The sequence below is a fragment of the Mustelus asterias genome, chromosome 3, assembly GCF_964213995.1.
Source record: "Mustelus asterias chromosome 3, sMusAst1.hap1.1, whole genome shotgun sequence".
NCBI lineage: Eukaryota > Metazoa > Chordata > Chondrichthyes > Carcharhiniformes > Triakidae > Mustelus > Mustelus asterias.
In genome coordinates this window covers 152,370,595-152,397,157 of record NC_135803.1, presented here as the reverse complement: position 1 = coordinate 152,397,157, position 26,563 = coordinate 152,370,595, and the positions used below count along the sequence as shown (strand labels likewise).

Genomic DNA, 26,563 nt, shown 5'->3' with positions numbered 1-26,563 from the left:
GGAGCCGCGCGTGGGCGGGATGATGACGTCAAGGCGCCCTCACATCAGGAAGCGTCAGGCAGCGGTGTGACGTGAGCGGGCGAGTGCGTTGGCAGGAGGAGCGGCAAAAATGTAGCGGTGTGCCAGGTGTGTCAATGTGGCCAATGTATCCAAATGGGCAGGCAGGGCGGGAATGGCAGCGAGAGAGAGTGAGGGGGGTTCCTTAGGGAAGCTGCTTCTGGGCTGCAGCCACTGAGTTCCCAGCACCGCCTGACTGTACAAGCCTGGGCAAGAATGGTCAGCTTTGCCTGAAAGGAGGTATTGAGCTAACTTGTATCTCCCATAGGGAGGGGGGGCATTGGATGTTTGGGGTTCAGGGTGGCACGGTGGTTAATGCCAGAGACCCGGGTTTGAGTCCCTGGTCACTGTGTGGAACCTCACAGCGTAAGAAGTCTCACAACACCAGGTTAAAGTCCAACCGGTTTATTTGGTAGCAAAAATATTTTGCTACCAAATAAACCGATTGGACTTTAACCTGGTGTTGTGAGACTTGGTTTACCCCAGTCCAACGCCGGCATTTCCGCATCATAACCTCACAGCGCCAGGGATCCGGGTTCAATTCCCGGGTCACTATCCGTGTGGAGTCTGCACATTCTTCCCGTGTCTGTGTGGGTCTCCTCCGGGTGCTCCGGTTTCCTCCCACACTCTAAAGGTGTGCGGGTTAGGTGGATTGGCCGTGCTAAATTGTCCCTCTGTGTCCCAGGATGAGTAGGTTAGGGGATTAGTGGGGTAAATACGTGGGGTTATGCGGGATAAGGTCTGGGTAAGATGCTCTGCTGCCTCACAGCGCCAGGGACCCAGGTTCAATCCCCAGCTTGGGTCGCTGTCTGTGCGGAGTCTGCACGTTCTCCCCGTGTCTGCGTGGGTTTCCTCCGGGTGCTCCGGTTTCCTCCCACATTCCAAAGATGTGTGGGTTAGGTGGATTGGCCATAATAACTCACCCCTTAGTGTCCCAAGATGTGTAGGTTAGGGGGTTCAGTGGGGTAAATACCTGGGGTTATGCGGGATAGGGTCTGGGTAAGATGCTCTGCTGCTTCACAGCGCCAGAGACCTGGGTTTATTTCCCGGCTTGGGTCGCTGTCTGTGTGGAGTTTGCACGTTCTCCCCGTGTCTGCGTGGGTTTCCTCTGGGATCTCCCGTTTCCTCCCACACTCCAAAGATGTGTGGGTTAGGTGGATTGGCCGTGCTAAATCGCCCCTGAGTGCCCCAGGATGTGTAGGTTAAGTGGATTGGCTATGGTAAATGCGCAGGATTATGGGTTTGTGGGTGGGGCTTGGTATGATGCTCTGTCAGAGAGTCAGTGCAGACTCGATGGGCTGAATGATTGTATGCTGCAGGGGTTCTGTGAGCTGTGGTGAGGCTCGGAGAGATTTGTGTATATTGTGTATGCGGTCTATGTATATTTTGTCACTTTGATCTTTATCCCACCTCTCTGTCTCCCCTTCCCCCGGACCCTGACCCTCAGTTAATATCAGGCTCCAATACGAAGGACCATCCAGACTTGCAACATTAGCTCTATTCTCTCCACAGATGCTATCAGATTTGTTTTGATTTTCCGACCTTTTTACTGTTTTTTTGCTTCCTTTTCTTGTTCGAGGTCACATTGTGTTTGGCAATGCCCCCCGGGAAGCGCTTTGGGATATTTTAAACGGGCTGCATAAATAAGTTGTTCCTGCTTGTTCATGTGACATATTCTTTAAAAACAAGAAATTAAAGCAAAATACTGTGGATGCTGGAATCTGAAACAAGGACAGAGGATGCTGGGAAAACCCAGTCAGTCTGGCAGTACCTATTGGGAGAGAGAGAGAAAGCAGATTTAATGTTTTAAGCCCTTTGACTCTTCGTCAGAAAATAAAGTTAGAAATCGAAAATGGTTTTGTTGGGAGCAGTTGATATTAAGATTGGTTTTGTTTCTTAACATTTGCTATTATTTAAAAGCTTTTATGTTCTTTCTGAGCTGCTAAGCGTTGATATTTTTCTCGCAGTTTGGTTATGAAGGCTGAATGTATTCAAGGGGCGGCTGGATAAAGCACTTGGGGGCGAATGGGTTCGAAGATCAAAGGACCTGGGTTCGATTCCCAGCCTCGGGTCACTGTCTGTGTGGAGTTTGCACATTCTCCTCGTGTCTGCGTGGGTTTCCTCCGGGTGCTCTGGTTTCCTCCCACAGTCCAAAGATGTGCGGGTTAAGTTGATTGGCCATGCTAAAAAATGCCCTTAGTGTCCTGAGACGCGTAGGTTAGAGGGATTAGTGAGTAAAATATGTAGGGATATAGGGGTAGGGCCTGGGTGGGATTGTGGTCGGTGCGGGCTTGATGGGCCGAATGGCCTCTTTCTGTACTGTAGGGTTTCTATGATTCTATGACAAAGTTATGGGGAGAAAGCAGGATTAAGCGATTGAGTTGGATGAGCAGCCAATGATTGTAATGAATGGCGGAGCAAGCTCGAGGGGCCAAATGGCCTCCACCTCTTCCTATCTTCTGTGTGTCTGTGAATAAGGAAAGTGAAGCCCAGTTTAAAGCTGTAATTTGCTCTCTGACTCCAAGCACTTTTGGGGTTAAACTGTGTCGTCGGAGAAGTTACTTTTTCTATAAATCACAAAGTGGGCACTGAGTATTTGATTTATTATTGTCACATGTATTAGCGTACAGTGAAAAGTATTGTTTCTTGCACGCTATACAGACAAAGCATACCGTTCATTGAGAAAGAAAGGAGAGAGTGCAGAATGTAGTGTTACAGTCATAGCTAGGGTGCAGAGAAAGATCAACTTAGTGCGAGGTAGGTCCATTCAAAAGTCTGGCGGGCAGCAGGGAAGAAGCTGTTCTTGAGTCAGTTAGAAGTTTGTCATTTTCTGTTCGGTAACAGGGAAGAAGTTATGGGTGTTTTTTTCAGAGTGTGTACGCTCATCTGTGGCTTTTTTTTCAGAAACATTTGCAAGTTGCTAGTTTCAGTCTGACTGCCTCCTCGCCATTTCTTTTGCAGTTTCCTCTCTCTCTGTGTGGATGGTTATTTGTGAAACAGGCTCCGAAGCTCAAAATAATTGTTGTTTTTTTGTTTATTTGTACGCTCAGTGCCAGACTCTGTTCTGTTCTCACCCAGTGCGCCCATCCGCACTCATTAGGGAGCACCAGTGGGGAGACGCTGATGGAGCCACCGCCTCCGGAAGAAGGGCACTGAGGTCGACCATCGCGCCTCTGTGTCTCCCCCAGGGTTTAGACCAGCTGTGACTGCGGTGCACAGACCGGATATCGAAGCTGTAACTCCCTCCTCTGTAGAGTTCTCTGCTGCACCTGCAGGTGCACTCTTCAAATGGCCAAAATCTTACCGACTCGGTGTCAAAAATACCCCTCGCATCCAATGACTCAAAACGTAGAAGTTCACGGCACGGAGGAGGCCATTCTGCAACAGTCAAGTAGCCCTCCAGCCGATTCTCACATTCCAGTAACGTTGTGGCTCAAAGTTTAACATTTATTTATTCGTGTCACAAGTAGGCTTATATTAACACTGCAATGAAGTTACTGTGAAAATCCCCTAGTCGCCACACTCTGGCACCTGTTTGGGTTACACTGAGGGAGAATTTAGTATGGCCAATGCACCTAACCAGCTCGGCTTTCGGACTGTGGGAGGAAACCGGAGCACCCGGAGTAAACCCACACAGACATAGGGGGAACATGCAGACTCCGCACAGACAGTGACCCAAGCCGGGAATCGAACCCAGGTCCCTGGCGCTGTGAGGCAGCAGTGCTAACCACCGTGCCACCGTGCTGCGGTCAAGGCAGTTGATTTGATTTATTATTGTCACATGTACTGGGATATAGTGAAAAGTATTGTTTCTCGCGCGCGATACAGACAAAGCATACCGTTCATAGAGTACAAAGGGGGGTAAGTCGCCTATCTGGCTTTTTAAACGTTAATGGGCATTTCTGTCTCTGACCACTGTTTTGGACAGTGGGTTCTAGATCACAACACCCTCTGGATGAAGAAGATTTCCCTTCGAATCCCCTCCACATCTCCCACCTCTTACCCTAGATCTTTGACCCCTGGTCATGGAGTGGGGGAGGTAGGATCCAGTTGGCATGGCCCACGTAGGAACCAATGACACAGGTAGAACTACACCTTTGTTGCAATCTCCTAGCTCCCACTAGTCATCGAGTTTGCACCAACTCTCCCAAAGAGCACCCCACCCAGGCCTCCTCACTCGCCTGATCCCAGTAACCCCACGCATGGATCATGGCCAATTCACCTAACCTACAGATCTTGGGACACTAAGGGAGAATGTAGCATGGCCAATCCACCTAACCCGCAAATCATTGGACTGTGGGAGGAAACTGGAGCACCCGGAGGAAGCCCACGCAGACACGGGGAGAATGTGCAAACTCCACACAGTCACCCAAGACCGGAATCAAACCCGGGTTCCTGGTGCTATGAGGCAGTAATGCTAACTACTGTGCCACCGGGCCGCCCACGGATCATATAACTAGGGCTTTGGACAGGACTTTAAACCGATGGGGAGACGAATTCAGGTGAAGTTAGATCCAAAGAAAAAAGTTGAGACGACAGAATATTGTAGCAATGAGAATAAAGATAAACAGTGGGACGGAGAGTTTAACAGTAATTCGGCATCAGTGAGCGAGGTCCTTGCAGGAGATAGTGATTTAAAAAAAAATAAGTTAAAGCTTCTTTATTAGAATGCGTGGAGCATCCACTATGCAGTAGATGGAGATAACTGGTTTGGATCTAATCACCATTGCAGAGACATGGTTACAAGGTGACCAAGGTTGGGAAATAAATATCCTAGGGTGCGCAATGTTTCAGAAAGACAGACAGGATAGAAAAAAGGGAAGGGACAGCCCTGATAGTAAAGGATGATATAGGACCTGGGTGAGGCAGGAACTTTGTTCAGGAGGATCACAGGTTAGAATCTGTATGGGTGGAGATTAGGAAAAGCAAGAGTCAGTAAATGCTGGTGGGAGTACGTTATCGCCCTCTAACAGTTATATTGTTGGACAGGACATTAAGTGGAAGTTGTTGCTCATTTGCACTCTATGGATGTGTGTAATTTCAGTGTTTATAATGGGGGGGAAGTGGATGGAAGTATCCTTAAATGTAAGTTAATGCAACTCGTCCAATCCTGACATCTTCCAGCAAATTGAACATCATTTTCCTGGTTGGAAGAAGTTGGGAAATTTTTTCACTGGTTTCCAAATCACTTTCCTTGGTGGTTTTTCCTGAATTATAGTTTAGAAATTTAACCTCTGCTTTCCCATCCAAGCTTGCCGTTCTATGTGACTCCGTTTGGGATGCTTTGAAATAGCGACGGTGGCCGTTATCTCCTCCAGCCCCATCTTTCTGGGGGGGTCTCGACACCGCTGGGTTTTTCCACCTCCCTTTGTCGCTTCTTGCTAGATCTGAAGCTTATTTCTTCCAATCCCTCGCCCTGGCGCTCTGAGTGAAGGTTAAAACAAGGACGTGGAGGATATTGAATGGATAATGATCCTCAGTCGGAGGATGCAGTCAAAGGGTTCGAGAGAGAACTTTATAAAGTGGTGTGAAGTTTGAGATTGGACTGCACTCTTCACTCACGCTGTGGCAGAATGCTCATTGAATGTCATTCATTTTACCTCGTGCCATTTCTTTTACAGGCCTAAAGGATTTGGACCAAGTGCTACTTACATCCACCATGTGCGGGCGCACTGCATGCTCACTGGCTGCGGATCAGATCAGACGCGCCTGTGCCTACCGAGATAGACAAGGGAAGAGGAGGGACCCTGAATGGAAAGACGGGGACCGAGACAAGTACAAACCCTCGTTCAACAGAAGCCCGCATTCTACCAGCCCAGTGCTGGTGTCCAGAAAGCACTTCCACAAAGTAATTCCCGCCCTGGTTTCTCGAATGTGTTTCTTATGCTACTTTGCGCTTGGGATTGGAAAGAGCGTTTAGCTTTTGACTTACAATCTAGTTTGTTAGTAGGGGTGGCCACGGCGGCACAGTGGTTAGCACTGCTGCCTCACAACGCCACGGACCTGGGTTTCGATTCTGGCCTCGGATCACTGTCTGTGTGGAGTTTGCACGTTCTCCCCGTGTCCGCGTGGGTTTGCTCCGGGTGCTCCGGTTTCTTCCCACAGTCCAAGGATGTGCGGGTTAGGTGGATTGGCCATGATTGGTGGATTGCGCGGGGTTACGGTGGGAGATTGGGCAGAGGTAGAGTGCTCTTCTGGACACTCGGGGATTCTATGATTCTATCCCCACCCCAGTTGCTGCATTACGTTCAGGCCAAAACGAAAAGGAGTGGCGATATGCAAAGTCAACAGATAGACTTTTATGGAATCCCTACAGTGCAGGAGGACGCCATTCGGCCCATCGAGTCTGCACCAACCACAATCCCACCCAGCCGCTATCCCTATCGCCCCACGTATATACCCCGCTAATCCCCCTGACACTAATTGGCAATTTAGCATGGCCAATCCACCTAACCAGCATGTCTTTCAGACTGTGGGAGGAAACCGGAGTACCCGGAGGAAACCCACGCAGACACAGGGAGAATGTGCAAACTCCACACAGACAGTGACCCAAGCCGGGAATCGAACCCGGGTCCCTGACGCTGTGAGGCAGCAGCGCTAACCACTGTGCCACCGTGCCACTTTTCTCTGTTAATTGGATTTGAATTGACTCTGGGCGGGAGGGCATCAAACTTGTTACTTTCTTCTGTCGCCGGGGTACAGTTCCTCGCGTTCTGCCTGGTGTGTAGTTCTGAGTGCACTGGTACATTGCAGGATTCACCAGACCGGGAATTAAACAGTGCAAACGCAAAATACTGCAGATGCTGGATATCAGAAATAAAAACAGAAAATACTGTGAATGTTGAGTTGCTCAACTGGCGAATATAGAGGGAGAGAGAGAGCGTGCGAGACAGAGAGTTAATGGTTCAGGATGATGACCTTGTATCAGAGCCTTTACACCAGGCTTGGAGTGTTTATAATTACTTATTCTGGCAAGGTTCCAACTTGGACCCATTCTCAGTTGCCCCGAGAAGGTGAAGGCTCCTTCTTGAAGCACTGCAGTGATGGTGTTCCCACCACGACATTAGGGAATTGCAGGACGTTGGCCTGACTACATGGTACATCACAGGAAGAAGTCTCGCAACAGCAGGTTGAAAGTCCAACAGGTTTATTTGGTAGCACGAGCCACTTGTGGTACCCCAGTCCAACGCCGGCTTCTCCACTACATGGTACATGCCAGGATAGCATGTGACCGAGGGGAAGTCGGAGGTGGTAATGTTCCAGTGACATTGTTCTAGAGGGGGGTGGATCCAGGGGCTGGGTGCGGGAGGTGATGGTGATGGAGATCAAGAGTGTGCTTCCGCGTTCAATTTATCAACTTCACTCTTTCTTCGGTGGAATTTGAACATCACAATCTGGTTTGTAAGTCAAGTGCCTCTAACATGAGACGTTGCAGTTCTCCAAGTACCGGCTGCCCTCTATAACACCTGCCCTCGGTTGTGTTTGGATGGAGAATGTTTTTTTATTTTGGCAACAGGGACCATCGCAGCTGAATCTATTCCTGCTGTAACCCGGAACGCACCTGTGCTGTCTCCATCCAGCGGGACTGGCCAGGGCCAGGAAGGGAGCCCGTGCTGAAGATGGGCGCTGTGTGTTTGACTGACCAACTCTGTGTTTGTGTTGGCAGAATGCAGAGAGTGCGGAGCCTATTCTAGCGGCCATGCGTTGGGGGCTCATTCCTTCCTGGTTTCGGGAGAGCGATCCCTCGAAGATGCAGTACAACACCAGTAACTGCCGCAGTGACGGGATGATGCACAAGAAGTCGTACAAGGTGTGACCCTCGGTGAACTCTCACCCGCGATCTACCCCCAGATTTATTTTAAAAAATAAAGTTAAAGTTTATTTATTTGTCACAAGTAGGCTTACATTAACACTGCAAATGAAGTTACTGTGAAAATCCCCTAGTCGCCACAGTCCGGCGCCTGTTCGGGTACACTGAGGGAGAATTTAGCATGGCCAATGCACCTAACCAGCACATCTTTCAGACTGTGGGAGGAAACCTGAGCACCCGGAGGAAACCCACGCAGACACGGGGAGAATGTGCAAACTCCACACAGACGGTGACTCAAGGCCGGGAATCGAACCCGGGTCTCTGGCGCTGTGAGGCAGCAGTGCTAACCGCTGTGCCGCCCCTTATTTCATGGGATGTGGACGTCGCTGGAAATGCCAGTGTTTGTTGCCCATTCCTAATTGCCCTTGAATTGAGTTGCTCGCAGAGGGTATTTAAGAGTCAGCCACATGTGGAGTCGCAGGGCGGCACGGTGGCGCAGTGGTTAGCACTGCTGACTCACAGCACCAGGGACCCGGGTTCAAATCCGGCTTTGAGTCACTGTCTGTGTGGAGTTTGCACGTTCTCCCCATATCTGTGTGGGTTTCCTCCGGGTGCTCTGGTTTCCTCCCAGAGTCCAAAGATGTGCAGGTTAGGTGGATTGGCCATGCTAAATCATCCCTTAGTGTCCCAAAATGTGTAGGTTGGGGGATTACCATGGTAGATGTGTGGGGTTATGGGAATAGGGCAGGGGGGTGGGGGTGGGTAAGATGCCAGAGTCTGTGCAGACTTGATCGGCCAAATGGCATCCTTCTGCACTGTAAGGATTCTATGACATAACCCCACACACTCGACATTCTCTCTTCCGCCTTTTCCCGTCAGGAAAAAGATACAGAAGTCTGAGGTCACGTACCAACCGACTCAAAAACAGCTTCTTCCCTGCTGCCATCAGACGTTTGAAAGGACCTACCACATATTAAGCTGATCTTTCTCTACACCCTAGCTATGACTGTAACACTACATTCTGCACTCTCTCCTTTCCTTCTCCCCTATGTACTCTATGAACGGTATGCTTTGTATAGCGCGCAAGAAACAATACTTTTCACTGCATCCCAATACATGTGGCATTAATAAATTAAATCTAATCAAAAATGTAGGTCAGACCAGGTAAGGATGGCAGATTTCCTTCACGAGAGAGCATTAGTTGGGTTTTTACCACAATCACTGGGGGTTGTCATGGTCACCATTACTAAGACCAGCTTTATCATAGAATCCCTACAGTGCAGAAGGAAGCCTTCCAGTTTCCCCCCACATTCCTAAACATGTGCTGGTTAGATGTATTGGCCATGCTAAAATTCTCCCTCACTGTACCTGAACAGGCGCCGGAGTGTGGTGGCTAGGGGGTTTTCACAGTAACTTCATTGCAGTGTTAATGGAAGCCTCCTTGAGACTAATAAATAAATAAGCTTTCAACAAACATTCGGCCCATCAAATCTACACCAGCAACAATCTCACCCAGGCCCTATCCCCGAAACCCCACATATTTCCCCTGCTAATCCCTCCAACATACACATCCCAGGACACTAAGGGGCAATTTAACCTGGCCAATCAACCTAACCCGCACATCTTTGGACTGTGGGAGGAAACTGGAGCACCCGGAGGAAACTCACACAGACACGGGGAGAACGTGCAGACTCCACACAGACAGTGACCCGAGCCGAGAATCGAACCCGGGTCCCTGGAGCTGTGAAGCAGCAGCGCTCACTGTGCCGCCATTCCAGATTTATTAATTGTATTTAAATTTCACCAGCTGCTCTGGTGGGATTTGAACCGCTGTCCCCCAGAGCATTAGTCTGGGGCTTCTGGATTCCTAGTCCAGTGAAAGCACCACTGCACCACCTTTAAATCATAGAAACCCTACAGTGCAGAAGGAGGCCATTCGGCCCATCGAGTCTGCACCGACCACAATCCCACCCAGGCCCTACCCCCACATATTTTTACCCACTAATCCCTCTAACCTACGCATCCCAGGACTCTAAGGGGCAATTTTTAACCTGGCCAATCAACCTAACCCGCACATCTTTGGACTGTGGGAGGAAACCGGAGCACCCGGAGGAAACTCACGCAGACACGAGGAGAATGTGCAAACTCCACACACACAGTGACCCGAGCCGGGAATCGAACCCGGGACCCTGGAGCTGTGAAGCAGCAGTGCTAACCCACTGTGCTACCGTGCCTCTTATCATTGCACCAGAAACTCCCAGGATTACACTTGGTAGAGAAATGGGTCATTCGAGCCACGCAAACCTCCTCATCTAACCCATCCTGTCCCTCATGTTTATCCAACTTCCCCTGAAATGTATCCAGTCTGTCCACCTCAACCACTCCTGTTGACACTAAGTTCGACATTCAAAGTTGGGACTGTTTCTCCTTGGGGAAGAGAAGGAGGTCTGATGGAGGTGTTCAGAATGATGAGGGTCTGGACAGGCTAGATAGAGAGAAACTGTTCCCATTGGTGGAAGGATCGAGAATGCGAGGGCATAGCGTTGAAGTAATTAGATAAAGAAGAAACGGAGACACGAGGAGAAACATTTTCACGCAGCGAGCGGTTAGGATCTGGAAAGCGCTGCCTGAGAGTGTGGTGGAGACAATTCATTTGAGTCATGACCACAGAAAGTAGTTGAGGCCAAAATGTTGTGTGATTTCAGGAAGAAATTAGATATATTGGATTTCATTTATTGCCACATGTATTAACATACAGTGAAAAGTATTGTTTGTTGCGCGCTATACAGCCAAAGCATACCGTTCATAGAGAAGGAAAGGAGAGGGTGCAGAATGTAGTGTTACAGTCATAGCTAGGGTGCAGAGAAAGATCAACTTAATGCAAGGCAGGTGCATTCAAAAGTCTGACAGCAGCAGGGAAGAAGCTGTTCTCGAGTCGGTTGGTACATGATCTCAGACTTGGGGCTTTTGGCCTTTAGTTCTTGGGGCTAAAGGGATCAAGGGCTATGGGGGGAAGAGGGGATCAGGATATTGATTCTGATGATCAGCCATGATCAAAATGAATGATGGAACAGGCTCGAAGGGGCCGAATGGCCTACTCCTGCTTCTATTTTGCCTGTTTCTATGTACCCATTTAAAAAGGAATTGGATTACGTAGAAACATGGAAGATAGGGACAGGAGGAGGCCATTCGGCCCTTCGAACCTGCTCCACCATTCATCACGATCATGGCTGATTGTCCAACTCAATAGCCTAAACCTGCTTTCTCCCCATAACCTTTGATCCCATTCGCCCCAAGTGCTACATCCAGCCACCTCTTGAATACATTCAATGTTTTTGCATCAACTACTTCCTGCGGTAATGAATTCCACAGGCTCACCACTCTTTGGGTGAAGAAATGTCGCCCCATCTCCGTCCTAAATGGTCTACCCCCGAATCCTCAGATTATTATCTGAAGAGGAAGAACGCAGGGTTATGGCAGAAGGTGGGTGATTGGCACTTGATAAATTGCTCCTTCAGAGAGCCAGCACCAGAGCAACAGGCTGTGTGGCCTGCGCTGTAACCATGGAAACCTGCTCTGAAAGTTGGGGCAGGAATATTGGAAGTGCACAGTTTAAAAATTTCAGAAATGTATTCAGAATCTGGATGTTTGGATCCAGGCTGCACAGACTCAGATGTTCAGGCTTGTAACCATCGTAACCTGTTCCCCAACAGGATCCTTTCATTAAAGGACAGCGCTGTGTGGTGTTGGCTGATGGATTCTATGAATGGCAGAGACAACAAGGAGAAAAGCAGCCGTACTTCATCTACTTCCCACAGACCTGCGAGAAAGAGGAGGTACGCACAAGAACCTTTTTATAATCTCAGGCCTCTCTGTAGCCAGTTTAAAGTTTATTTATTAATTGTCACAAGTAGGCTTACATTAACACTGCAATGAAGTTACTGTAAAAATCCCCTAGTCACCACACTCTGGCGCCTGTTCGGGTTACACTGAGGGAGAATTTAGCACGGCCAGTGCACCTAAGCGGCATGTCTTTCGGACTGTGGGAGGAAACCGGAGCACCCGGAGGAAACCCACACAGACACGGGGAGAACGTGCAGACTCTGCACAGACGGTGACCCCCAAGCCAGCAATCGAATCCTGGTCCCTGGCGCTGTGAAGCAGCAGTGCTAACCACTGTGCCACCGTGCTGTCACATGGGAGTGCCGGAGGAAACCCACGCAGACACGGGGGGGAGAACGTGCGGGCTCCGCACAGACAGTGACCCAAGCAGGGAATCGAACCCGGGTGGCTGGTGCTGTGAGGCAGCAGTGCTAACCACCGTGCTGCCCTATCTGTCGCCTTGACTTGGGAAGGAACACCAGTCCCATCCAGTACCTGCATAAAACCCACTGTGGATGAGGTGAGTGCACAGTCCAAAGAGGGCGACTCTCTCCCCTTACTCTGTTCTTTAGCCCTGACTGAATGGTACCCATTCTGAAGCCGGAGAGGTGATTTGCTCACCGTCCATTCATGTCATTGCTCTGCAGGTCAATCAATTGAATGGAAAGGGAGGGGGCAGAAGAGGGGCATCCTAATTTATAGATGACATCATGTAGCACAGCCTTGTATAAGACCACAGGGTTGAGGAGTTTGGCCTTTGGAGCAGTGAGTTAGATTTCCACATGAATCTCGGACAGGTAACAGTAATGACAATCGTTACTCACTGTTTGCTGAAGCTTTCTCTCTCTCTCTCTCTGGCTAATTGAACACATTGAGCTAATCACAGATCTTTCTGCTACCTTCTGATTATCCTCTTGAAAACATGCTGACGGTGGAGCAATCAACATCGGAACTCGGTTAATTTAATCAAGTTAAATAACTGATTCAGGTTAAAAGCTGATTGTGGGAACGCACTCAGCAACATTAAGTAATTTACAAAAGGAAAGAGAGACCGAGGGCGGATCAATGCCTCCTCGGCTTTTGGCAACGTTTGTTTGGTCGTAAGATGGGTGTCATAGAGGTTGACAGCATGGAAACAGGTCCTTCGGCCCAACTTGTCCATGCCGTCCCCTTTTTTTTAAAAACCCCATAGCTAGTCAAATGGGAGGAAACTGGAGCACCCGGAGGAAACCCACGCAGACACAGGGAGAACGTGCAAACAGGATGTTGCCTGGTATGGAGGGGCTGAGTTATGAGGAGAGATTGGGTAAACTGGGGTTGTTCTCCCTGGAAAGACGGAGGATGAGGGGAGACTTAATAGAGGTGTATAAAATTATGAAAGGCATAGATAGGGTGAACGGTGGGAAGCTTTTCCCCAGGTCGGTGGTGACGTTCACGAGGGGTCATAGGTTCAAGGTGAAGGGGGGGAGGTTTAACACAGATATCAGAAGGACATATTTTACACAGAGGGTGGTGGGGGCCTGGAATGCGCTGCCAGGCAAGGTGATGGAGGCGGACACACTGGGAACGTTTAAGACTTATCCAGATAGCCATATGAACGGAGTGGGAATGGAGGGATACAAAAGAATGGTCTAGTTTGGACCAGGGAGCGGCACGGGCTTGGAGGGCCGAAGGGCCTGTTCCTGTGCTGTATTGTTCTTTGTTCTTTGTTCCGCACAGACAGTGACCCAAGCCGGGAATTGAACCTGGGTCCCCGGCACTGTGAGGCAGCAGTGCTAACCGCTGTGCCACCGTGTCGCCCTTGCGTGATTAAAGAATATTTGGAACCAGCGCTGGCCATGAATCGACTGGACACTTTGATCTCCCACTGGACGGTCATCAAGCTATCAAAGCTCATCGACTTCCTCTGGGACTAAAGAGCGCACTGGTGTGAATCACGGTGTTGAATGTCCAGCTTAGGGAGGGTGGTCAGGTGCCAGTGTGCTGTCGCACAGAGGCAGCCACTTCCCACTTGCAGACCCTGCGACAAAGGCACGGTGGTTAGCACTGCTGCCTCACAGCGCCAGGGACCTGGGTTCGATTCCCGGCTTGGGTCACCTTCTGTGTGGAGTTTGTACATTCTCCCCGTGTCTGCGTGGGTTTCCTCCGGGTGCTCCGGTTTCCTCCCACAGTCCATCTGGCGGCACAGTGGTTAACACTGCGGCATCACAGAGCCAGGGACCCAGGTTCGATTCCTGGCTTGGGTCACTGTGTGGAGTTTGCACGTTCTCCCCGTGTCTGTGTGGTTTCCTCTATCCCCTGTCCATCCTCCCTCTTGCACCGTCTATAACCCTTCTCTGTTTGCGAGCTAACTTCCTCGCTCCCAGTCACCTCGTCTCGATCCCCTCCCCCCCCCCCCCCAACCTATCTAGTTTAAACTCTCCCCAGGAGCCTTAGCCAACCTCCCCGCCAGGATATTGGTCCCCCTGGGATTCAAGTGCCACCCGTTTTTTGTGTACAGGTCACACCGGCCCCTAAAGAGGTCCCAATGGTCCAGGAACCTGAATCCCTGCCCCCTGCACCAGTCCCTCAGCCACACATTCATCCTCCACCTCACTCCATTCCTGCCCTCACCTTCCCGTGGCACAGGCAGCAATCCTGAGATTACTACCTTTGCTTTCCTCCTTCTCAGCTGTCTCCCTCATTCCATATACTCTCTTTTCATGACCTCTTCCCCCTTCCTCCCCACATCAGCGGTACCAATATGTACCGCTACCTCTGGCTCCTCTCCCTCCCACCTCAGGATTTCTGGGACTCGACCAGCAACATCCTGGATCCCGGCCCCAGGGAGGTAGACCACCATCCGAGACTCCCGCCTGCCTCCGCAAAAATGCCTGTCCGACCCCCTTACTGTCGAGTCCCTGATTAACGCTGCCTTCCTCCTCTTCATAGAATCATAGAAACCCTACAGTATGGAAAGAGGCCATTCGGCCCATCGAGTCTGCACCGACCACAATCCCACCCAGGCCCTACCCCCATATCCCTACATATTTTACCCACTAATCCCTCTAACCTACACATCTCAGGACACTAAGGGGCAATTTAAGCATGGCCAATCAACCTAACCCGCACATCTTTGGAATGTGGGAGGAAACTGGAGCACCCGGAGGAAACCCACGCAGACACGAGGAGAATGTGCAAACTCCACACAGACAGTGACCCGAGCCGGGAATCAAACCCAGGTCCCTGGAGCTGTGAAGCAGCAGTGCTAACCACTGTGCTACCGTGCTGCCCACTAAGACTTTTCCTTAGCCCTCTGAGTTACAGGGCCGGACTCCACTCCGGAGACACGGCCACTGCTGCTTCCCCCAGGCGGGCTGTCCCCCCCAGCAGTACTCAGGCAGGAGTACTTGTGTAGGGGCACATCCACCGGGGTGCTCTCAATCACCCGAGCTTTACCCTTCCTGGCCGTCACCCACTTGGCCTCCACCCGTAGCCCTGGTGTGACCACCTGATGATAGCTCTTGTCTATCACCTCCTCATTCTCCCTTAACAGTCTAAGATCCTCGAGCTGCAGTTCCAGCTTCTTAACACGGTCCCTCAGGAACCGCAGCTCGACACACCCCTCACAGATGTGGATGTCCGGGAGGCCAGGTGCCTCCAGGACCTCCCACATCCTACACTGGGAACAACACACTGGCTTCACACTCATATTTTACCCTTTTTACCAAGGTACACAGAGAAAAGTAAATAAGAATTAAAAACTCACCCCTACTCGCCCTTTCCCTCTAAGCCCTTCGAGTCAAAGCCCTTACAGCTCTCACTCAACTCCCAGCTCAGTCCGCTGCCCGCTCCCGACGCTTCCCGCTGGTTAGAGCCGCCTGTATTTTATACGTCGCGGGCTTAAAAAAAAACAAAAATCCTTCCCACGTCACCCTGCTCCCTTCCTACTTCCGGTTCCCACTTAAACTCTTAACTAACTAAAACCCCGCGAAAAAATAAGGATTTAAAGTCGCTCTCTTACCCTATTAACTGTAGCCACCAAACACTCCTCGCTCTCTTGCTCCGGTTGAACAATGAGAGCCCTCCCCCCCCAGGTAAGTAGCTTTTATATAAAAAAACTACAAAAGTCCTTCCCACGCCACCCCGCTCCCTTCCTACTTCCGGTTCCCACTTAAACTCTTTTTAAAAAACTTTTCCAATTCAACCAAATCAAGTCCAATTCAGAGTCCCAACAAGTTGAGACATTTCCAATCCAAGCTGACAAGACAGAGTATGCAGCCCTTCACCCTGTCTTGGGCCTGATCCACACGAGCCAAGCTGATTGGAGCAGGCGGACGTTTCCGCCTCCAAGGCTTGATCTCATCCGCATCCCAGCCAAAGGGCCGAGATGCCGCTTTTAAAAATTGCTTCATGTGAAAATGAAGCTTAAATGCAACCCTCTTCAGTAACTAAAACCCCGCGAAAAAATAAGGATTTAAAGTCGCTCTCTTACCCTATTAACTGTAGCCACCAAACACTCCTCGCTCTCTTGCTCTGGTTGAACAATGAGAGCCCTCCCCCCCCCCCCCAGGTAAGTAGCTTTTATATAAAAAAACTACAAAAATCCTTCCCACATCACCCTGCTCCCTTCCTACTTCCGGTTCCCACTTAAACTCTTAACTAACTAAAACCCCGTGAAAAAATAAGGATTTAAAGTCGCTCTCTTACCCTATTAACTGTAGCCACCAAACACTCCTCGCTCTCTTGCTCCGGTTGAACAATGAGAGGTAAGTAGCTTTTATATAAAAAACTACAAAAATCCTTCCCACGTCATCAACATATTACTTGCCCCAAGACTTAATCTCTGTCCTCCTGACTCCTTCTGCCATCAGCTATTGGGAACAGTTTTTCTCTGTCTGCTTTATCTCAACTTGTCACCATCTTGTCCACCTCGAGCAAATCTTGCCCCTCAGTGTTCATCTCTCCACGGAGAACAACCCCATCTTCCCCAACCTAAACTTGAAGCTAAATTCCCCTCGCCCCTGGAAACGTTCTGATAAACCTCCTCTACAGCCTCTCGAGGAGCCTCGCTTCCAAAAGGAGTTTAATTTAGATAAATGCGGGGTGATACATTTTGGTAGATTGAACCAGGGCAGGACTTACTCAGTTAGTGGTAGGGCGTTGGGGAGAGTTACAGAACAAAGAGATCTAGGGGTACAGGTTCATAGCTCCTTGAAATTGGAGTTACAGGTGGACAGAGTGGTGAAGAAGGCATTTGGCATGCTTGGTTTCATTGGTCAGAACATTGAATACAGGAGTTGGGACGTCTTGTTGAAGTTGTACAAGACATTGGTAAGGCCACACTTGGAATACTGTGTACAGTTCTGGTCACCCTATTATAGAAAGGATATTATTAAACTGGAAAGAGTGCAGAAAAGATTTACTAGGATGCTATCGGGACTTGATGGTTTGAGTTATAAGGAGAGGCTGGATAGACTGGGACTTTTTTCTCTGGAGCGTAGAAGGCTTGGGAGTGATCTTATAGAGGTCTATAAAATAATGACGGGCATAGATCAGTTAGATAGTCAACATCTTTTCCCAAAGCTAGGGGCGTCTAAAACTAGAGAGCATAGGTTTAAGGAGAGAGATACAAAAGGGTCCAGAGAGGCAGTTTTTTCACTCGGAGGGTGGTGAGTGTCTGGAACGAGCTGCTAGAGGTAGTAGTAGAGGCAGGTACAATTGTCTTTTACAAAGCATCTAGACAGTTACATGGGTAATAATGGGTATAGAGGGATATGGGCCAAACGTGGGCAATTGGGACTAGCTTAGTGGTTAAAAACTGGGCGGAATGGACAAGTTGAACCAAAGGGCCTGTTTCCATGCCGTAAACCTCCATGACTCTAAATGTGGGGACCAGAGCCGGACACAATACTCTAGTTGCGGCCTAACCAGGGCTTTTATAAAGATTCAGCCTAAACTTCGCTGCTATTGTCCTCAATGGCTCGATTTGTGTTTGTTTCCCTGCCTGACCCGCCTCGATTTGACAGTCGCCGTAAGGTTAACGTCCGAGTGTTTGTTGTTTCAGGCGGATAGCGAGGAGTGGGCGGGCCGACGGCTGCTCACTATGGCTGGGCTCTTTGACTGCTGGAGACCTCCGTGTGGAGGGGAGGCGCTGTATACGTACACCGTCATTACAGTGCAGGCTTCCAAAGCCATGGACTGGATCCACGACAGGTAAGGTACAGGAGAGGAGCCACATGTGTTGGGGAGATGGGGGGTAATGTTCTGTCATTTCTCTAGTGCTGTCCCCCCAAGCGCGCACACAGCATGAAGAATATTTTGCAACAACTGTAACCTGGGCCCCAAAGCAGGTAATTGTGCACAGATCAGAAACTAGCCCTTCGAGTACCTGATCCCTGGTCGGGACAGTCCCAGGCTGTCCTTTGCAGGTACATTAATCTCTAATTTACTGATTACTCATCTCGTATATTCTTGAATCCAAATTTGTCAAAAATTCCATCGAGGCCCAATAAATAAATATTAAAATTGTGAAACGCAGCAGCCACTGAGAATTTTAGGTGAGACGCGAAGCGGCCCAGTTTGGAAAGCGGCCCAGTTCAGGCCTGGAGTCAGTTGAATGCTACCTGCGGATGCAAGTTCCTCGAGACCAGCCTTTGTCACTCAGTCATTTCCAGGTCAGGCAGGTGGGTAGATGGTGGTGTAATGGTAATGACCATGGACGAGTAATTCGGAAGGCCCAGTGTCTGGGGGACACGGGTTCGAATCTCACCACGGCAGCTGGTGGAATTTCAACTCAATTAATTTTTAAAAAATCTGGAATTGAAAGCTTGCCTCAGGAATGGTGACCATGACGACCATCATCGATTGTCATTTAAAAAAAAAATCTGGGTCACTAATGTCCCCTTTCGGGAAGGAAATCGGTGGCACAGTGGTTAGCACGGCTGCCTCGCAGCACCAGGGACCCGGGTTCGATTCCCGGCTTGGGGCACTGTCTGTGTGGAGTTTGCACATTCTCCCTGTGTCTGTGTGGGTTTCCTCCGGGTGCTCCGGTTTCCTCCCACAGTCCGAAAGACGTGCTGGTTAGGGTGCATTGGCCGTGCTAAATTCTCCCTCAGTGTACCCGAACAGGAGTGTGGCGATTAGGGGATTTTCACAGTAACTTCATCGCGGTGTTAATGTAAACCTACTTGTGACACTAATAAATAAACACAGAAACTAGAAGCAGGAGGAGGCCATTCGGCCCTTCGAGCCTGCTCCACCATTCATTGCGATCATGGCTGATCATCAAATTCAAAATCCTGATTCCCCCGTCCCCCATATCCCTTTAGCCCCAAGAGCTGTAACTTTTAACTTAAATCTGCTGTCCTTACCCAGTCTGGCCTACATGTGACTCCGGAGCCACAGCAATGTGGTTGACTCTTAACTGCCCTCTGAAATGCCCAAGCGAGACACTCAGTTCATGGGCAACTGGGGATGGACAATAAAAGCTGGGCCCAGCCAGCGACACCCACATCCCAGAATGGAGGAGGAAGCAGGAGAGTTTAACTGGCTTTCTTGCTGTAAGATTGATTTGCCCAAAGATGTGCGGGTTAGGTGCTAAATTGCCCCTTAGTGTTCTGGGATACGTAGGTTAGCGGGATTAGAGGGGTAAATATTTGGGGTTTCGGGGATAGGGCCGAGGTGGGATTGTTGTCAGTGCAGACTCGATGGACCGAATGGCCTCCTCCTGCGCTGCAGGGATTCTCTGCGCTCTCTGGTGTTTTGCCCAAGGTTCCTGGGGAGTTGAGAACCAGTCAGTTTCTCTGTGACAATGTCGGAACCACCCCTGCAGCTCTCCAACTCGCAGCAGGTCCTGTTTCTCTGTTGCCCAGAAGTGTACAGACCTCGATTGGCTCCTGGTCAAACAAGGTTTTGATTGTAAAATTCTCATCCTTGTTTTCTTCCCCCTCTTCCCCCCCCCCCCCCCAGAATGCCAGCCATCCTGGACGGGGAGGAGGCCGTGAGGATGTGGTTGGATTACGGCGAGGTTCCGCCTATGGAGGCAGTGAAGCTGATTCACCCGACGGAATACATCGCCCTTCACCCCGTCTCCACTGTTGTCAATAATTCCAGAAATGACTTCCTCGAATGCATCAAACCCATCGAGCTGGGAATTAAAAAGGTAAGGGTCTTACTTTTCTATAAAGAGCTCATGTCGAGGTAAATGACTGAAGTGGGGGCTGTATCTTTGTGATTTTTAATTTGGGACTGTGTGTTGTTTTTTTTTTAATAGCCTCCCCCTTTTTCCCTGAGTGAATTGAGCCTTCCGAAGGCCCATGCCCACAGTACTCTCCCAGTACTGTGGCCATTCTCCAGATACCCTTTCTTTTATTCGTTTGTGGGACATGGGCGTCGCTGGCTGGGCCAGCATTTATTGCCCATCCCTAGTCGCCCTTGAACTGAGTGTCTCGCTCGGCCATTCCAGAGGCCAGTTGAGAGTTAACCAAATCATAGAAATCATAGAAATCATAGAAACCCTACAGTGCAGAAGGAGGCCATTCGGCCCATCGAGTCTGCACCGACCACAATCCCACCCAGGCCCTACCCCCACATATTTTACCTGCTAATCCCTCTAACCTACACATCCCAGGACTCTAAGGGGCAATTTTTTTAACCTGGCCAATCAACCTAACCCGCACATCTTTGGACTGTGGGAGGAAACCGGAGCACCCGGAGGAAACCCACGCAGACACGAGGAGAATGTGCAAACTCCACAATTGCTGTGGCTCTGGAGTCGCATGGAGGCCAGACCAGGTAAAGACGGCAGATTTCCTTCCCTAAAGGACATTAGTGAACCAGATGGGATTTTCCGACAGTGGTTTCATGGTCATCTGTAGATTCTTAATTCCAGATTTTAAAAATTGAATTCAAATTCCAACAGCTGCCGTGGCGGGGTTCGAACCCAGGTCAACATTAGCTGAGTGACCTCTAGGCCATCGCCTCCCCTGCAGTGACATTCAACTGTAGACTGAATCACGGGGCCTGTTCTCGTCCTCAGCTGATGCATTGTTCAATTTCTTTCACCCCCATCACTGCTGCCAGTCAGCAAACAGCACAGATTGGGGTTCGAACCTGCAACCTTCCTCAGATGGACGATCTTTGGTTTGATTTATTATTGTCACATGTATTAACATACAGTGAAAAGTATTGTTTCCCGCGCGCTATACAGACAAAGCATACCGTTCATAGAGAAGGAAAGGAGAGAGTGCAGAATGTAGTGTTACAGTCATAGCTAGGGTGTAGAGAAGGACCAACTTAATGCGAGGTAGGTCCATTCAAAAGTCTGACAGCAGCAGGGAAGAAGCTGTTCTTGAGTCGATTGGTGCATGACCTCAGACTTTTGTATCATTTTTCCGATCGAAGAAGGTGGAAGAGAGAATGTCCGGGGTATGTGGGGTCCTTAATTATGCTGGCTGCTTTTCCGAGGCAGCGGGAAGTGTAGACAGAGTCAATGGATGGGAGGCAGGTTTGCGTGATGGACTGGGCTTCATTCACGACCCTTTGTAGTTTCTTGCGGTCTTGGGCAGAGCAGGAGCCAGACCAAGCTGTGATACAACCAGAAAGAATGCCTTCTATGGTGCATCTGTAAAAGTTGGTGAGAGTTGTAGCGGACATGCCAAATTTCCTTTCGTCTTCTGAGAAAGTAGAGGCATTGGTGGGGCTTTCTTAACTATAGTGTCGGCCTGGGGGGACCAGGACAGGTTGTTGGTGATCTGGACACCTAAAAACTTGAAGCTCTCGACCCTTTCTACTTTGTCCCTATTGCTGTCTTCAGCGGTTTTTGCAACAGTGGCACAACAGTGGCACCTAATGGCGAGCGCTTGCATTCCAGGTGAGATAGAAAATCACAGCCTGATACAAGTGGAAGCACGTAACCAACAAAGGAATATTTCGAGGGCACTACCTTTTAATTTGTGCCTCTAAAGAGCATTTATTTTTAAAAATACCTAATTGAGACAAATGCAATTCTTGCATACTTTAAAACCACAGGATTGATTTATTTGATAAGTAACTATTCCCAGCTTTCAGTCTAAGATTGCTTTTCAGAATCACAGTTGACTGCACAATTAAGGTTTATTAAATAGTAATTCCAGAGAAAATTGATTTAATTTTTGGGGTGACGATTGCACACGCTTTCTTAACACCCTCGTTAAATTGTCTTTTACCTGCAGAATCTCACTGTTTGGAAGTTTATAGCCATTTATGATAAGGAGGAGGCCATTCAGCCCTTCGTCAGTGCTGGTAATAAAGAGTAATGCAGCTTTATAGAAACCATCGAATCCCTACAGTTCAGAAGGAGGCCATTCAGCCCACCTAGCCTGCACCGACCGCAATCCCACCCAGCAACCCCACAAATCCACCCCGCCAATGCCCCTGAGGGCACTAAGGTTCAATTTAGCATGGCCAATGCACCTAACCTGCACATCTTTGGACTGTGGGAGGAAACCGGAGCACCCGGAGGAAACCCACATAGAGACGGGGAGAACGTGCAGACTCCGCACAGACAGTGACCCAAGCCGAGAACTGAACCCGGGTCCTCTCAAGCTGAGAGGGGCGAAGTATAACTCAGACATCAGAGGGACGTTTTTTACACAGAGGGTGGTGGGGGCCTGGAATGCGCTGCCAAGTAGGGTGGTGGAGGCAGGCACGCTGACATCGTTTAAGACTTACCTGGATAGTCACATGAGCAGCCTGGGAATGGAGGGATACAAACGATTGGTCTAGTTGGACCAAGGAGCGGCACAGGTTTGGAGGGCCGAAGGGCCTGTTTCCTGTGCTGTACTGTTCTTTGTTCTCTTTGTTCTTTGTTCGTGGCGCTGTGGGGCAGCAGTGCTAACCACTGTGCCACCCATATGTTTCTCCTAAGGGAGCTGGTTTCTTCCTATCCATGCTTCGAGGTCCTTCATCATTTTATACACCTCAGTTAAATCCCCCTCTGGCCTGTTCTGTTCCCTGGCTGTGGGCGTTACTGGCCTGGTCCCGCATTTATTGCCCATCACTAATTAGCCCTTGAGAAGGTGGTGGTGAGCTGCCACCTTGAACCGCTGCAGTCCATGTGGTGTAGGTGCGCCCACCGTGCTGTTAGGGAGGGAGTTCCGGGACTTTCGCCCAGCGACACTGAAGGAATGGCAGCATGGCTATCCCTCTGTTGCGACAGAGAGAGAAAAATACCCAAATGATTAACTTTCACTAATCGAATTAGGTGAAATTAAATTAAGCAATAATATTTGGACGGAGAGTGAGTTTGTCAGTGAGGCCAAGGCAGTAACACACAGGGTCACAGCCTCTCCTTAGTTACTACTCCGTGACCGTGGCTATTTGTGGCAGCTTCTGTTGTTCACGATGATGCTTCATGAGCTGTTTACAGAGGCAGAGTGCGCTGAGCGTGGATATGCTGCCTGCCCTGAGGTGAAAGAAAGACAGACTTGCCGATTCAAGAGAGGTTTTTAACAATCCCAGAAGGTCGCAGAGCACTTTACAACCAATGGAGACTTCTGCAAGTAACATAGGGAATTTTAGCAGCCAATCTGAGCAAATAAGATAAATGACCAAATAATCTCTCTCCTGTGATTGCGGGATACGTATTAGCTGTAACACGGGGAAAGGATGTCCCTGCTCCCCTTCGCAATCAAGGCCACATACGATTCTCTATGTCTACCCGAGAGGGTAGGTGCGGCCTCGGTTTAATGTGAAAAGTTGGTACCTCTGACAGTGCAGCACCCCCTCAGTACTGACCCTCTGACAGTGCAGCACCCCCTCAGTACTGACCCTCTGACAGTGCGGCACCCCCTCAGTACTGACCCACTGACAGTGCGGCACTCCCTCAGTATTGACCTTCTGACAGTGCGGCACTCCCTCAGTACTGACCCTCTGACAGTGCAGCACCCCCTCAGTACTGACCCTCTGACAGTGCAGCACCCCCTCAGTACTGACCCTCTGACAGTGCAGCACTCCCTCAGTACTGACCCTCTGACAGTGCAGCACTCCCTCAGCACTGACCCTCTGACAGTGCAGCACCCCCTCAGTACTGACCCTCCTGACAGTGCAGCACTCCCTCAGTACTGACCCTCTGACAGTGTGGCACTCCCTCAGTACTGACCCTCTGACAGTGCAGCACTCCTTCAGCACTGACCCTCCTGACAGTGCGGCACTCCCTCAGTACTGACCCTCTGACAGTGCAGCACTCCCTCAGCACTGACCCTCTGACAGTGCGGCACTCCCTCAGCACTGACCCTCTGACAGTGCGGCACTCCCTCAGTACTGACCCTCTGACAGTGCAGCGCTCCCTCAGTACTGACCCTCTGACAGTGCGGCACTCCCTCAGTATTGACCTTCTGACAGTGCGGCACTCCCTCAGTGCTGACCCTCTGACAGTGCGGCACTCCCTCAGTACTGACCCTCTGACAGTGCAGCACCCCCTCAGTACTGACCCTCTGACAGTGCAGCACCCCCTCAGTGCTGACCCTCTGACAGTGCAGCGCTCCCTCAGTACAGACACGCCCCCCCATCTTAAACAATAAATCCTAAATGTTGTGTGGCACATTTGAATCGGGACCGAAGGAAACCACTCAGCCCATCACTCATGCTGGCCCTTTGCAAGAGTTATTCAATCTCTTTTCTTGCCACCTTTTTTCTGTAGATCCTGCTGCTTTAGTCAGTAAACCGACAGACTTATAATTTAGAATCATAGAATCTCTGCAGTGTAGGAGAGGCCATTCGGCCCATCGAGTTTGCACCGATTCGGACATTCCATGTTACATGCGAGGCCATGTTCTTCTGTATAAAAAGAAAATTGTAGATCCTCCAAATGTTGCTTAAAAATCCCACTGCGCGAAACTGGAATTGGCTTCATCAGCACAGAGCAGTGAGTGGGTCCAGGGCGGCACGGTGGCACAGTGGTTAGCACTGCTGCCTCGCAGCGCCAGGGTCCCGGGTTCAATTCCCGGCTTGGGTCACTGCCTGTGTGGAGTCTGCACGTTCTCCCCGTGTCTGCGTGGATTTCCTCTGGGTGCTCCGGTTTCCTCCCACAGTCCGAAAGGCGTGCTGGTTAGGATGCATTGACTGTGCTAAATTCTCCCTCAGTGTACCCGAACAGGCGCTGGAGTGTGGCGACTAGGGGATTTTCACAGTAGCTTCATTGCAGGGTTAATGTAAGTTTACGTCCGATGCTAATAAATAAACTTTGAGCTGATGTGTTTGGTTTTTTTTGTGTGTCCCTTTGCTCCGACAGGAAGCCAAACCCACAGCTAGCAGCAAGCTGATGCTGAACTGGCTGCAAAACCCCTCGCCCAAGAAGGAAGAAACCGACGGCGCCAGTCCGCTGAAGGTGAAGCCGGAGACACCAAGGAAGAGCGGCAGCGTGGGCCTGATGCAGATGTGGCTCCAAAAAGGTGAGGAGCCCCTGGCCAAGAAACTACGCACCACCTGAGATACCTCAAACCAGCGGCCTGCCCAAGCTCCGCCCCGGAGTAGTTCACACCTCGATCGGTGTGGGCCAGTGAGGATAGCTTTCTCTCACCAAATGTTGCATGTGTTCGACTTCCTTGCACTTCTGTTCTTTGCAAAGTTCCAGTTGCGACGTTGTACATTTGTCTATTACAGGTGTGGGGTTGGGGGCAGGGAATGCAGTCGAGCTGAAATAAAACAAGTCTAAAGGCCCGGTGAAATAGTTAGAACCCTGTCGATTGGCAGCCTCACGCTGACCAGGCTTCCTGACGTGTGGAGCGTGAGGTTGGACTCCGAGAGTGTACAAGATGGAGAAACCATCCTGAGAGTGGGGCTGAGCCATGTTGTTAGAGCGAGCTTCACCCCCATATTTGGCTGTGCCATAGTCACCCTGTGAGGGAGGGAGAGGGGACACGTTGGACTGTGTCTTCCTGAGGGGGAGATACTGACCAATACCTTCCTGAGGGGGAGACGCTGACCGATACCTTCCTGAGAGGCAGATACTGACCAGTGCCTTCCTGAGGGGGAGATACTGGCCACTGCCTTGCTGAGAGACAGATACTGACCGATACCTTCCTGAGAGGCAGATACTGGCCGATACCTTCCTGAGAGGCAGATACTGGCCGATGCCTTCCTGAGAGGCAGATACTGGCCGATGCCTTCCTGAGAGGCAGATACTGGCCGATGCCTTCCTGAGAGGCAGATACTGGCCGATACCTTCCTGAGAGGCAGATACTGGCCAATACCTTCCTGAGAGGCAGATACTGGCCAATACCTTCCTGAGAGGCAGATACTGACCGATACCTTCCTGAGAGGCAGATGCTGACCGATGCCTTCACGAGGGGGACACATTGGCCAGTGCCTTCCTGAGTTGAGAGGGGGGGTGGCATATCGGCCGATGGCATTGATTGTCCCGCAGCATCCGTTCTGTATCACCGGGATCGGTCTTCCAATTTTGTTTTTAAAGCTCCCCTCTTCAGCCCCCCGGACCTCAGCACCCTCGTGTGACCAGCGCTTCAACACTTTGGGCAGCAAGGGACATTTGGGCAGTGGGTTTATCCAAGCGGGAAGAATCCGGCTTAATTTAAAGAAAAATAATTAAATGCGGGGTATTCTCTTGCAAGCCCAGAGGCTGATGGGACCCCACTTTCTCCACCATCGCACCCCCACCCTCAAGACTCTGACCTTCCTTTACCCCAGGCTGCCTGTCTCCTAGGATTTTGTTGTCCTTTCCTTGGCGAAAGGCATTTAATTTTTGTTTTTTCTTTAACTGTTGCAGTTCTTGTTGCTTCTTGAACAGCTGTTCTGATAATTGACTAATTACAGCGAAATAAATCTCTGCCTTTT

The 26,563-nt window shown here is 50.1% G+C and overlaps 1 protein-coding gene across 3 annotated transcripts; it reads left to right on the top strand.

Annotated features, from left to right (window-relative positions):
• On the top strand, window positions 1-26,563 carry hmces (5-hydroxymethylcytosine binding, ES cell specific). 3 transcript variants are annotated; one of them, XM_078209974.1, is made up of 7 exons: window positions 1-126; window positions 5,679-5,905; window positions 7,724-7,867; window positions 11,581-11,703; window positions 17,796-17,944; window positions 19,700-19,892; window positions 25,002-26,563. In XM_078209974.1, the coding sequence occupies exons 2-7, from the start codon at window positions 5,717-5,719 to the stop codon at window positions 25,197-25,199; spliced, it is 996 nt and encodes a 331-aa protein (XP_078066100.1). In that variant the 5' UTR covers window positions 1-126; window positions 5,679-5,716; the 3' UTR covers window positions 25,200-26,563. The 3 variants fall into 3 exon arrangements, with proteins under 3 accessions (XP_078066100.1, XP_078066101.1, XP_078066099.1); XM_078209975.1 differs by lacking the exon at window positions 1-126 and adding an exon at window positions 276-297; XM_078209973.1 differs by lacking the exon at window positions 1-126 and adding an exon at window positions 1,334-1,393.